Here is a 14,032-nt window from a genome sequence, read left to right as displayed (position 1 = left end):
GAGCTCGACAAGCCTTTCGAAGTTTTCAATCACCATCGGATTCAAGATGTCGCATCGGAATAGCAATCGATATGAGAGATCCCAGAATCGGTTTTTCAACGGTAAGACGCCCGCGAGCACTTCGAGACTCATCGTATGAGTCGACTGCATGCAACCTAAGGCAATACGCAAACAACGATACTGAATTCTTTCCAGCTTGATGAAATGAGTGTTCGCCGCGGATCGGAAGCAAAAGCATCCGTATTCCATCACGGACAATATCGTTGTTTGGTATAACCTGATCAGGTCTCCTGGGTGGGCACCCCACCATGATCCGGTTATTGTACGAAAAAAAATTGATTCTCTGTTGGCATTTTTGTTTCAGATACCTAATGTGACATCCCCAGGTACCTTTGGAGTCGAACCAGACCCCGAGATATTTAAATGTGAAGACCTGAGCTATGGTTTCACCCCCTAGTTGAAGCTGTAATTGTGCTGGTTCTCGCTTCCTTGAAAATACGACCAGCTCAGTTTTCTCCGTAGAGAACTCGATACCCATTTGAAGAGCCCATGTCGACAAGTTGTCGAGGGTATCTTGCAATGGTCCTTGGAGATCGGCAGCTTTGGGTCCTATAATAGACACAACGCTGTCGTCGGCAAGTTGTCTTAGCGTGCAAGATGTGTTGATACATTCATCAATGTTGTTCACGTAAAAGTTGTATAAAAGGGGGCTTAAGCATGAGCCCTGAGGAAGACCCATGTAACTGAATCGTATTGTCGACAAATCACCATGCGCGAAATACATGTATTTCTCGGACAACAGATTATACAAAAAGTTATTCAAAATTGGTGAAAGACCATGCTGATGCAACTTCTCAGATAGGATGTTTATGGAAACTGAATCAAAAGCCCCCTTGATGTCTAGGAAAACTGACGCCATTTGTTCTTTACGAGCAAATGCCATTTGAATTTCGGTTGAGAGCAACGCAAGACAATCGTTCGTTCCTTTGCCCCTGCGGAAGCCGAATTGTGTATCTGAAAGTAAGCCATTAGTCTCGACCCAATTGTCTAGACGAAACAGAATCATTTTTTCAAACAATTTCCGGATACAGGAAAGCATAGCAATCGGCCGATACGAATTGTGATCGGAGGCTGGTTTCCCTGGTTTTTGAATGGCGATAACTCTTACTTGTCTCCAGTCATGTGGGACAATATTATCCTCAAGAAGCCTATTGAATAAATTCAATAAGCGCCTTTTGGCAGAGTCAGGCAAATTTTTCAACAAGTTGAATTTGATTTTGTCTAACCCCGGAGCTTTATTGTTACACGACAAGAGCGCAAGTGAGAGCTCTACCATCGAAAAAGGTGTTTCGTTTCTGTTTGATGAAGCGACGCGCATGATTGTCTGTTCCGGAACAGAGTCAGGACATACTTTTTTAGCGAAATCGAATATCCAGCGGTTAGAATATTCCTCGCTTTCGTTTGTGGTGTTTTTGTTGCGCATTCGTCGGGCTGTGTTCCAAAGAGTGCTCATTGACGTTTCTCTCGATAATCCGTCTACGAATCGACGCCAATAACCGCTTTTCTTCGCTTTAATCAAGCTTTTCATTTTAGCGTCTAATGACGCGTAGTTTCTGAAATTATCAGGTGTTCCGTTTTTCCTAAACTCGACAAATGATGAAGTTCTCTCCGCGTTTAATTCTGAGCACTCTTTGTCCCACCACGGGTTGGGGGGACGGATGTTAGTTTTCGCGCCGGGTACACGTTTCGTCTGAGCTTGAGTCGCGGTGTCGAGAATCAAGCCAGCCAAAAACGTGTACTCTTCCTCCGGAGGAAGTTCTTGTGTTGTTTCTAGATTCTCAGATATCAAATTTGCGTAGCATTTCCAATCAATGTTTCGTGTGAGGTCATACGAAACATTGATTGTTTCCGATGGTCTTAATCCGGTGGCGATTGAAATTACGATAGGCAGATGATCGCTACCGTGGGGATCAGGGATTACCTTCCACGTGCAACCCAACCGTAGCGATGTCGAGCAAAGGGATAAGTCTAGCGCACTTGGTCTTGCTGGTGGTGCAGGAATTCGTGTCATTTCTCCCGTATTCAAGATTGTCATATTGAAGTTGTCGCAGATATCATGGATCATAGTTGATCTGTTATCGTCGTGAAGACAGCCCCATCCCGTACCGTGTGAGTTAAAGTCTCCTAAAACCAACGTCGGTGCAGGAAGAAGCTCTATGATATCATTGAGCCGCCGATGCCCAACCGAGGCTCTTGGGGGAATGTAGATGGAAGCAATGAAAAGGTCCTTACCTTTGATTGTAACATGACATGCGACAACTTCAATACCTGGTATCGAGGGGAGGTTAATGCGATAGAAAGAATAGCACTTTTTGATCCCCAAAAGTACTCCTCCATAGGGATTATCTCGATCCAGACGAATAATGTTAAAATCGTGGAAGTTTAAGGGTATTTCAGAAGTTAGCCAAGTTTCGCACAATGCAAATGCGTCACATTTCAGATTATTTACTAGAAATTTGAAAGGGTCTATTTTTGGGATGATACTTCTACAATTCCACTGTATAACAGTGATTGTATCCGTGACCTCGGTGGGTGTCTTAGCCATCGAAGGATACGATCGCTGAAAGAAGGGGCCATTTTGCAGTCAACTGCTTCAAGAATGTTTTAACTGTAGGAATAAAAGCCATTATCAGGCTTTTAAGAGGTTCAGAAATATTGAAAATAGACATGATCCAGTCCACAATATCAGAGAATTTAACAAACCCAGTATTTGGTAAATTTTCTGACTGATCTTTAGGGACTTTCGGGGGTTTTGAAGTCCCAGGAAGTGATGGAAATTCTTGCTCGGAATTTAATTTTCCAAGGCCTGGAGCTTTTTTCTCTGGTTTTTTGCCATCACTACCAGTTGTTGTAATTTTTCGGAACCCATCAGAGGACATCTTCGAACCCTTACTAGGGAGCTTTTGAGAAGATTTATTTCTTCTCTTTCTAATTGATGAGCTATGAGGGACAGCCGAAGATGTACCTTCGAGGGGGTCATCATATTCGCTCTCGTCAGTTGACAAGTAAGCGTAAGGATTTTCGGTAGGTGGCGTAGCACATTTCAACATTTCTGCAAAAGAGCGTTTGGAATGTTGCTTGAGTGAACGCTTCATTTTATCCTTACGCAATTTGTACACGGGACAATCAGAGAGGTCATGCGGCCCCTCCTTACAGTAGAGACACTTTTCATTGTCTCCACTGCAGGAGTTATCCGCATGACTCCCTCCACACTTTATACACCGGGATTTATTGCAACAATGGGATGCTGTATGTCCCAATTGTTTGCAATTGGTGCAGTTCATGACCCGCGGCACAAAAAGACGAACAGGTAAACGGACTCGGTCCAGGAGGACGTAATTAGGCAAAGCCGAGCCAGCGAAAGTCACCCGATACGAGTCTGATGGGATATAGGACTTAGTCCCATCCTCAGCGGTCGATACTGAACGCAATTGCTTGCAGTCCAGTATCTTAACGTTCTTGAGTAGGGGGTTTTTAAAACCGCCTGCCCCATGCTTAAGAACGTCCTCGCAAGTCAGACTCGGATCGGTGATCACGCCGTCTATCTCGACTTCGCGAGCTGGTACGTATACGCGATACTCCCGCGTGAAATGCTCACTTCGAACGATCTCATTAGCCTGTTTTGCACTGGCTAACAAGACCCTAAGCTTGTCCGGGCGTACTTTCTCAATTTTTTGTACAGTATTGTATCGCGAGGACAGGTCATTAGAAAGTCTTAGAAGGTTCAATTTTTTACCGTTGGCTTTGGTCCGGATGTAAACCGCATACGGTCCGGCCGGGAGTGCAAGCCCATCGGGATAGCTTCTAATGCGAGATTTATTGCCATCAGAAGCATCCATTTGATCATCTAGGGGAAGGTCAGGCAATTCTGTGCCTTTTGTCATGGCACGGAAATGTGTCCGTGCGGGTAAATATTAGGGGGCAATAAAAATCTAATGGTACTGAACAACAGGGAAAAAGAAAAAAAATACTTAGCTTTAGCTCTCGAAGGGTGATCGGCCGACAAGGCCCGGTCCTAGGCAACCGGTGAATATTCCAGTTCAATAAAGTGCAAAAAACCTCTTTGAGGAAAAAGCACTTTGTTTTTAGTCTCTCACTACACTGTCCAATGAAACCAATCTTTTTATCACCTATATTTATCACTGTTTCTAATGTACAACGATATATACGCAGCGCCCAGCGCTGGCGCTGGCTAACGGTACCACACGCAGTGCTGCTTTACACAAGCTCACAGTCGGCCTTGAGAACGGATTAATTAGAACTATCACTCGACCGCACTGATGCAGACAATAGAATACGGAATGACCTTGATAACGGAATAAAACAATTCACCACGCGATTGGAGAAAGCAGAATTTACGTCCGATCGATCCGATAGTCACGGCACGAATGAGCTTACAGAAATGATGTTTTGGAAAAAGATACGCTCAGAGACAGGACTCGAACCTACGTTCTTATGCATTCCGTGCATACACGCTACCATTTCGCCACCCTGAACCTTGTGATAGACACAGCTCTAAACACGGTTAGGCATGGTAGAACGTACATCGAACATGGTCTACATCCTGGCCGTCTTCCGACCGGTGCCATACATCCAAACATCTTCTCTATCTGTTTTCACTAATAAAATGAAATTTGATTAATAAACCTTTAAATAATCACTATCAAACACTAATAGACACTCAGAGAGAAAAGTCTAATTTTTTACTTCTCACTCACATCCTGTACTAATCTGTATAAAATCTGTACTCTGATTTAAATCAGTATGCGAACACCAAAATCTATACAATATAGATACATTTGTATAAATGGCATCTCTGGCTCTCTTTAAATCAGGTTTTTAACGTCCTTACGAATGAGATTTTATAGGGAGCCCATACCCTACTACCGGAAAGAAATCCGTTACCGTTACTATGATTAAAAGATCCTGAAACAATCATTCTATCTTCTCACGAAGTCATGACAATCAATCATGATTTTATCACTCAATTCATGGGAAATAACTCTTCTCTCTTCAAACAAAATTGGTTCAGTATGGAATCAATCGGCACTGTGAGCAACTCTGCTGCGGGGCGTTCGCTGAGCCAGTTTCCCCTCAAACAAGAGCGATTGCGTCGTCCTGCTGCTGGTCGTTTGCAATAGTGAAAAATACAACGAAAAGTGTACAACGACGGAGAACATTACACAAAATCAACCCGTCTAATGACTCCAAATGTTATCTAAAGAACTATTAGAATTATTTATCTGTTAAAATATACGAATCGGAAGTGAATAAAATCAGTTTAGTTCAGGTTTACAGTGTGATACATTCTAATTAGAAAATTTTCGCATTTTTTTTCTCGTATCTTTTAAACGTAAGTACGTCTTACTTTACTATTGGGCGACTATTCAAAATTCAGTTTGTGGTCGTGAATATCTCTTGTTTTATTTAACGTATCAACATAATTTTTTTTCTCAGTTATCGGAGATGAGATAAGCAGTGTGGAAAATAATTTTCAATAGTTTAATTCGAAATTAAAATTATTTAACATATTTGATAAGTGAAAAAGATAAAAATTCCAGACTCAGACCAGAATGCAGGTCCTGAATTCATGTCTAGTGTTCAGTTCTAATTAAGTTTTAGAAGCCAACACCAGATTTTTTTTACCTAAATCCAGTTCTAAAATTCAATACTGCGTCCAAAATCCAGGGCCAGAATCGAGTTCCAGAACTGGAACCGAATTACAGAACTTGATTCTAGAACCAGAATTCTGAAACTGAGTTCTGAACCACAGCCCAAAATTCAGGACCGGAATTCGGATCCAGAGTTCTGTAGTAATTCGAGAATTCAGTTCTCAAATGCTTTTCGAAATCCAGTTTCATAATTCAATTCCAGAATGCTGGTTTAGAGTTTAATTCCTAAATTCCACAATTCTATAAATTTAATTCATTCAGGATTCTGAAGATTTTTGAACTTTATTCCGGATCAAGACTCGAGAACCGAGTTTCGGAGCTGAATTCTGGATCCGAATTTGCAAACTAAATCCTGGATCGGAATTTTGCTGCAAACCAGCAGCCTGATCCAGAGTTCGGTGTTCAGTCCAGAACCAGAATCCCTGTCTCGAATTCAGTTTCAGAACACAGATTCAGTAATCAGTTCTAGAATAAAACATTAAAATTGAGTTTCAGTATGAGGTTCAAAACTCAGCTCCAGAATTCTAGGTCCAGAGTTCAGATTCTTTATCATCAAAAAAACTAAACCATCCATTTCATTCGTATTCACATCATCCGGTTATGTCTCTAACATTACTCACCCCGCTTTTTTCCCAGTAAATAAACCGAAAAACAAATCGAAACCCAGTGGATAATTTGTTTCTTATTAGTTACGGTAATTTTGAATTTGTTGCTCAATGGTTTTTGAGTACTTCTCTAAGTTCATATGAAGTTAACGAATAAGCTTAAATACAAATCGAAATCCAGTGTAAAATTTGTTGCTAAATAGTTGCTAATTAGTAAACGGTAATTTCAAATTTGTTTTTAAACGTTTTTTTTTCAAGTACTTTACCAAGTTCATATGAAGTTAACGAAGCACCTCTACTAAATAAGCTCAAATACAGATCGATAGTGGATAATTTGTTGCTCATTTTTTCCATCTTTGTTCGTATGAAGTTAATGAAACATTCCCACTAAATAAGCTTAAAAACAAATCGAAACCCAGTGGATAATTTGTCACTAAATAGTTTTTAATTAGTTACGGTAATTTTGAATTTGATGCTCAAAGTTTGTATTTCTCAAAATTCATATGAAATTAACGAAGGATCCCTCCTAAATAAGAAGCTAAAATACGAATCGAAATCCAGTGGAACAATTTAGCAACAAATTGATGCTAAATTGTTACGAATTAGTTACGGTAATTCTGAATTTGCTGCTCATTTTTTTTTAATTTTTCAAGTACTTCCCTAAGTTTATATGAAGATATCGAAGCATTCCTACTAAATACGTTTAAACACAAATCGAATCCCGGTGGATAATTTTGAATTTGTTGTTCTTTTTTTTAATTTTTTCAAGTATTTAGCTAGTTTTATATGCAATTAACGAAGGACCCCTCTCAAATAAGCCTAGAAACAAATTAAAACCCAGTGGAAAATTTGTTGCCAATTAGTTACCGTAATTTTGAATTATATACTCAATATAAAAAAAATTCAAGTGCTTCGAAAAGTTCATATGAAGTTAACAAAGCGTTACTACCAAATCAAATCGAAACCCAGGGGATTGCTAATTTGTTGCTAATTAGTTACGGTAATTTAAAATTTGTTGCACATGGTTTTTGAGTACTTCTCAAAGTTCATATGAAGTTAACAAAGCACCTCTATTAAATAAACTTAAAAACAAATCGAAACCGGTGGATAATTTGTCGCCAAGTAGTTTCTAATTAGTTACGGTAATTACGAATTTGTTGCTCAATTTTTTTTTAACTTTTTCAAGTATTTCACTAAGTTTATATGAATCTAACGTAGGACCCTTCCTAAATATGCTTAAATACAAATTGAAATCCAGTGTAAAATTTGTTGCTAAATAATTACGGTAATTTTAAATTTGTTTCTATACGTTTATTTTTTATTTTTTTCAAGTACTTTACCAAGTTCATATGAAGTTAACGAAGCACCTCTACTAAATAAGCTCAAATACAGATCGATAGTGGATAATTTGTTGCGAATCAGTTGCTAATTAGCTACGGTAATTTTGAATTTGTTGCTCATTTTTTCCATCTTTTCAAGTATTTCGCTATGTTCGTATGAAGTTAGTAAAACATTCCCACTAAATAAGCTTAAAAACAAATCAAAATCTGGTGGATAATTTGTCGCCAAGTAGTTTTTAATAGTTTACGGTAATTTTGAATTTGGTGCTCAATTTCAATGTCTCCCAGTATTTCGCTAAGTTCACTGAAATAAACGAAGGTCCCCTCTCAAATAATAAGCTTGAGTACAAATCGAAATCCAGTGGAACAATTTAGCAACAATTTGTCACTAAATTGTTACTAATTATTTACGTATATTTTAAATTTGTAGCTCAATTTAATTTAAAAAAAATCCAATACTTCGCAAAGTTCAATGAAATAAACGAAGGACCCCTCCTAAATAATAAGCTTAAATACAATCCACCGTAACAAATTGTTGCTAAATTGTTACTAATTAGTTACGGTAGTTTTGAATTTGCGGTACTGAAATCTGGAATCTAACTTACTTATTTGGGTTTAGCATTGATTACATCTTACTGCAAAACTATTGGAAATTATTAGTTAGCAACTTTGCTGAAGAAGCTACCGTTCCCTTTGAAAAATGACTTTTTGTCGTGAATACGCCTTTTCAAAATTCACCCTGTACAAGAATGAGTAGAACATAATCGTGAATACCTCTGGTTGTATTTTGGGATGCAACAAAATTTTTCCCCATAGTATAAGATATCCAATCGTAGAAAACCGACACATAACATAAATACGGAATAATTTCAGTGATTGAGTGCGTTTTGTTCGCTAATAAAACAGACACTAACTGTAGATGGTTATAAACCAAGAGTATTTTTAATTGACTAAGGACTGACTGACTTAGCCATTCCATTTAGAACCAAATTGATTTCTTAAAATTAATTTTCTCACCTTAGATTCCAGATTTTATTCCTAACATGGACTTACCGATTAAATCGAAAGAAGTACCATTTTATAACAAACGATTTTTGTGAAAACACAGGCCACCAAAAAATAATATTTAATAGAGAAAATATTTTTGTCTGGTTAATTTCCCGTTCCGATCATTGATTATCTAAAATATGCTACACGAATCGATGCGTAGAAATATTTCCAAGCAATAGTGTCGAAAATCTGAGATTTATTTACGTTTCGTCTTAGACTCGTCATTGCACAACAGTTTATTTGGAACTGTTATGCCACCTATCAATCCAACATAAACCGCTTAGCAAACACTTTTTGTACAACGCTGATAACCAAATCTCAGCCCAATGTAGCCCAATTAGGCTGAAATTTATTGACTTAGTAAAATTATTTCGAATCATGTCCAAGACAATTATTGAACGCTTCTGCAGACCACAGTTTACTTTTTTATTTCACGCCCCGTTACCGAGGAAAATGTGGTGGAAAGAAATTTCTTCAAAGTGGGAGATTCAAAATTACGCAGTAGCACTCAGTAGGCTGAAAATAAATTTCCCTACAAACTGTTTCTCTCTACCACATTTAACTGTCCGGAGGGAATCACTTCATTCGGGTTGCTAAGCAGCGTCCTACTGCGTAGCAAACATTAAAAAATGATTGTCTGTGGTGACATTCCAAACAAAACCCAAGTGGTAAATTGTTTAATTGGTAGAACTTTTGTTGTTTCCTATATTTTTTTTTGTTTTTATTTCAACAAATCATACTAATACTGAAACTGTTGTAGACAGCTACTTGAAGGACACACGGCATTGACATTGTGCCGTTCGTAAGGAAGGAGTACTACAAAAGGATTCTTCTTTCGTTGACGAGGGACAGTCCGCACAACCCATTTCAGCTCAGAAAAAAGAACGAAACAAAACAATCGAAAGATCGAAAATGTTCCATCGAAGGACTAATGAAATAATGAGACCTGTTCGATACTGTTGACAAGGGAAAGTTCATTTGTTTGGCTGGCTCCTGGCATCAATTATCGTAACGACTTTTACGTGCTTTCGTTGTTCAATTCTCGGTAGCCTCTTCCAGTCGTAATTTGCTACGTGTCGGACGGAAAACAATTTGAATATAATTTATTATCTCCTTTCCGGCGTCTAGATTCTGTTCCGAGAAGAAAAAGAAACCAGTAACTGGCAATTTTCTCCGGGTCCAATATATGAAATCTGGGAAAAGTTCTGAGAGCATATTTAGATTGAAATGCAATTAATCATAGAATGATTGGATCGGTTGTTAGCTTTTAGGCATTAATTGACATTTAATTAGCGAGTGTTTATATAATCTCTGCCCTCTTTTTCTTCGTAGGTGGTTCGTATGTTCATCATCGTGGTTACCATTTTCGCCATCTGTTGGTTGCCGTATCACCTGTTTTTCGTGTACGCCTATCACAACAACCAGATGACGTCTTCCAGCTACGTACAGCAGCTTTATTTGGGCTTCTACTGGCTGGCGATGTCGAACGCGATGGTCAATCCCATCATCTACTACTGGATGAACAGCAGGTGAGTTTTTTTTTTCCGCACAGTCAATGGGGCCGCATGGTTGTACGATTGCACAACCACAAACCGAGCGTCTCCATTATTTTGATTTTGGTTGAAAAACAACCACCATCTAGTTTCATCAACTTCAACCGTCACCGGTTAACGATCATACCGAGACCAATTAAACTTTCTATCATCTACAACGTGCCGTTTTCATTTTGCCCTCTGCTCCCGCAATGTCTGACGACAGTCTTCCGCTAAAAGCATTTAAAAAAGTGGCACCCAAGTACGTGTCGCGTTCGAGATTTTCCACAGATTCATTACCAACCGTTAAAGCACTAACATCCATTTTTCTTTCTGACTCTTCGGTCTCCACCAGATTCCGAGTGTACTTTCAGGAAATCATCTGCTTCTGCTGTCTGCAGTTCATCAACAGCCGCATCAAGACCGTCGGCCCTCAGGGAGTGCTGCTCAACAAAAACTCCAACAACTCGGAACTTGGTCGATGCCGGTCCTGTAAGTATGATGCCTTCCCAGAGTCCACAGTAGTGCTTAGCTAGTCGGGATGGTGCTGACGATGATGATGATGATGATGACGGGGATGCTGGTTCCGGGTGATGTGGTGACAATGATTCACAAATGCCAGGGTGAAACTTTTCATGGCGCACCAAGAGGAACTCGGTGTAATTCAAGGACAAATACTGTTTGAGCGGAAATCGTGCAGCTCACAAGTGTTGCCGATGCTTGTCAAATATAACTACGTGGCTTCTCCATTTATATGTCGCTGTCGGAATTGACTTTGCATTGTTATTTCAGTTCAATTCGTGCTGTATATGCGTATAAGTCTGGCACAGGGTGTTTCGTTGATCTTAGCGATTATTCGCCGGATGTTTGCTTGGTGCTACTAAGCGGAATGCTGATGAAGCTATCCTACACACTTAAACTTTTTAGCTGAGTCTCGGCAAAAAAATGCCGAGATTCGCACAGCCGAGTAATCAGCAATCATCTCGGCAAAAATAAAATAACTGAGCGTCTCGGCACCCTCAAATTTGACAAACGTCAAATATTGCCGAAATCGCCAGCATAAGATTTACTGTTTGCTCAGTGAAACGTTCGCTGAATATTCGGCAATCCAATAAAACGAAAAAATGAAAAAAAAAAACAAATTACCGAATCATCAGTAATTAAAAATCTAGTCAATTAATTTTGTTTGTAATTACTAAACATTATAAACACACCATTCAGGATCAAAATTTCATTTTATTAACACTTAAAGGAGGCTTACAAATTTGTTGCCAGTAGTGCTTAAAGCCTCTACCTTAAAACATGTAGCATAATAGAAAGTGGCGTTTCGGGATGCGGCCACCTTGAGTCGAGCTGGAAATATGAAAATAAAAATAAACATACAAAAATTTTCAATATTTAATGATGCATATACGGTATTGTTCAAAAAATAAACTTACTTTGATCTATTGAATTTGTCCATGCATTGGGTTATTTTTTCGCATATCCCCCAAAGTTTTGTCTCGAGGACTCTTTGAGCCCCGTGTTGGGTGTTTTTCCCTTATAATGTGATCTGATAAAGTCACTTTTTATAAAGCGAAACATGTCACTATATTTATTCAATATTTTTACTTGCAAGTGGTTCCACGTTTCTTCGAAGATTATCCATTTTTTCACTCGAGAATTTCATCAGAAAATAATCGCGCAATGCGAAGCGAAAATGTAACGCAGCAATAAATGACAGCTGTCGTGCTGAATCTCTGCAACAGCTAGCGCATATTCCGAAATCTCGGCAAACGTCTCTGCTGATGTCGGCATATTTGTTGTTTACTGATAAATTCAGCAAGCAATTATGCCAAATTTCGGCAAAGTGAAGCATTTTACCGGAATATCAGTGAATGCATTTAACGAAGTTCAGAAACATGCGTATTGATTACTGAGCAATCAGCAAATTTAGGTGTTGCTGATCAGTTTCGGCATTTTATTATGCCGAGCTCAAGAAAAGGTTTTAAGTGTGTAGCACTTTGCTGCTGTATGTCGACGAATGTATTGTTAATTATGAACTCAAATAGCTATCATCAAACAAAATCGTTCCGATGGAAATATTGTAGTTTGCTAGAGTGCTGACTCGTTGGTTTCGTTCCCAGGAATCGTAAGCCACCAAAACTGTCCTTAGTTTCATACAATTGAGACAACATACGTTATTTGGGTATTAGCACAACCTTGAGACAGATTGAATGATGCTCAGGGCTTGCCTGTATCCTCACTCAATGGAGAAGGGCCATACCATACCAATAGCGCTTTGGGCGATGTCTGCCAAAAAGCGGCAACAATACACAGAAGGGGGACGATAAAATGGATATTCATGATATTTATACCAAATTTGACAGACATTGTCCATGCTAGACCTAACACTACACTTTACTCTATGTGGAAGATGCGATCTACTAATAAAATATCCTTCTTTGCAGTAATTTGACCATATGATGACCTAATCATGTTTTCTTTGCTACCTTTGGGAGTCACAAACGTCGTGGAAATCATCCAAAATCCAAAAGCACACCTAGTAGTTTGGTTGCATGTAAAATGTAGCTGTATGGATACATCAAGCCTCAAAAACGAACCAAAAACATTTGCAAATAATCTCTGTAGACATCTGTTATGGTGCTTATTTGTTAAACGTGAATTTTAAACGCTTTTGTGTTTCCATAATTTTGTATGTAGAAATTATTTAGTCAGTGATCTATATACGTAACGTTCTTTCTTCAGAATTTGCAAAGTGTAAGTTGTATGTAAACCATGAACATTGAATAATCTTCAAAACTGATTCATACGGAATGGGAACAGCAAACGAAGACAAACGAGAGCTGCAAATGAAGTTTAGTTTTGAAGGAGAATTGACGGAAACAATTCATTTAAGGTAAGTATTGTCACTTTATTTGTTTGTTTATTTTTATATTTTTTTACCTTTTTTTATAAATAATAAAAATAGGTATAGAATTCGCTCAAACTTTAGAAAATTTTTCCGAGGCCCGGAGGGCCGAATGACATATACCAATCGATTCAGCTCGACGAACTGAGCAAATGTCCGTGTGTGTGTGTGTATGTGTGTGTGTCTGTATGTGTGTTGTTAACTAAGAGGTCGAGATCTCAGAGATGGCTGGACCGATTTTGATCAAACTAGTCGCAAATGAAAGGTCTTCCCGTCACCCAAAACGCTATTGAATGATTTTGAGATCGGATGTTTACTTTTTGAGTTATACGAAGTTTTATGTCAAAATTGACATTGAATATGTTTTTTGACAGTATCTGTCACAATTGACATTGAAAACGAAATATATTTTCAGACTAAGATTCTGCACGGTAATACCTATTCAACAAGCCATAGATTGTTAAAATCCGTCCATTTTTAACGGAGATATCGAAATTTTTGTGTAAACGACTTTTCCCCTTATTCCAGCAGTAGAAGTTTTGAGCGCTGAATGACAAAGAAATGCTTGGGAGCAACGGAAAACACGATTTTTTATATTGTGACATACAATTGTTTCTAAGTACCAAAAGGACTGTGTACAGCATCCTTTTTCATGACAATTTGTCTTGGACCGATTTTAGCACGGTTCGTTTTTGGCAACATAATCGTTCGAATATGTAAAAAAGATTATGGCAGAATTTTCGAGTTGAAAGCAATTCAATAATTATATTGTTTTAAACTAATTACAGCAATAAATGCTGGAAAAACATAACACCCATATACCTTTCGAATCAGTTCGTCGAGATCAGCAAATGCGTGTGTG

At 38.5% G+C, this 14,032-nt stretch overlaps 1 protein-coding gene across 2 annotated transcripts in view; it reads left to right on the top strand.

Moving 5' to 3' along the window:
• Positions 1-14,032, top strand: part of LOC131434481 (tachykinin-like peptides receptor 86C) — a 226,124-nt gene that overhangs the window by 193,233 nt on the left and 18,859 nt on the right. For both annotated transcript variants that reach the window (XM_058601236.1, XM_058601227.1), the window contains 2 exons: positions 10,060-10,256; positions 10,615-10,751. In XM_058601236.1, coding sequence (XP_058457219.1) covers positions 10,060-10,256; positions 10,615-10,751 — 334 coding nt within the window. The remainder of the gene's footprint in view (positions 1-10,059; positions 10,257-10,614; positions 10,752-14,032) is intronic.

Source organism: Malaya genurostris, chromosome 1, assembly GCF_030247185.1.
Source record: "Malaya genurostris strain Urasoe2022 chromosome 1, Malgen_1.1, whole genome shotgun sequence".
NCBI classification, from domain to species: domain Eukaryota; kingdom Metazoa; phylum Arthropoda; class Insecta; order Diptera; family Culicidae; genus Malaya; species Malaya genurostris.
This window is presented reverse-complemented; position numbering and strand designations above follow the sequence as displayed.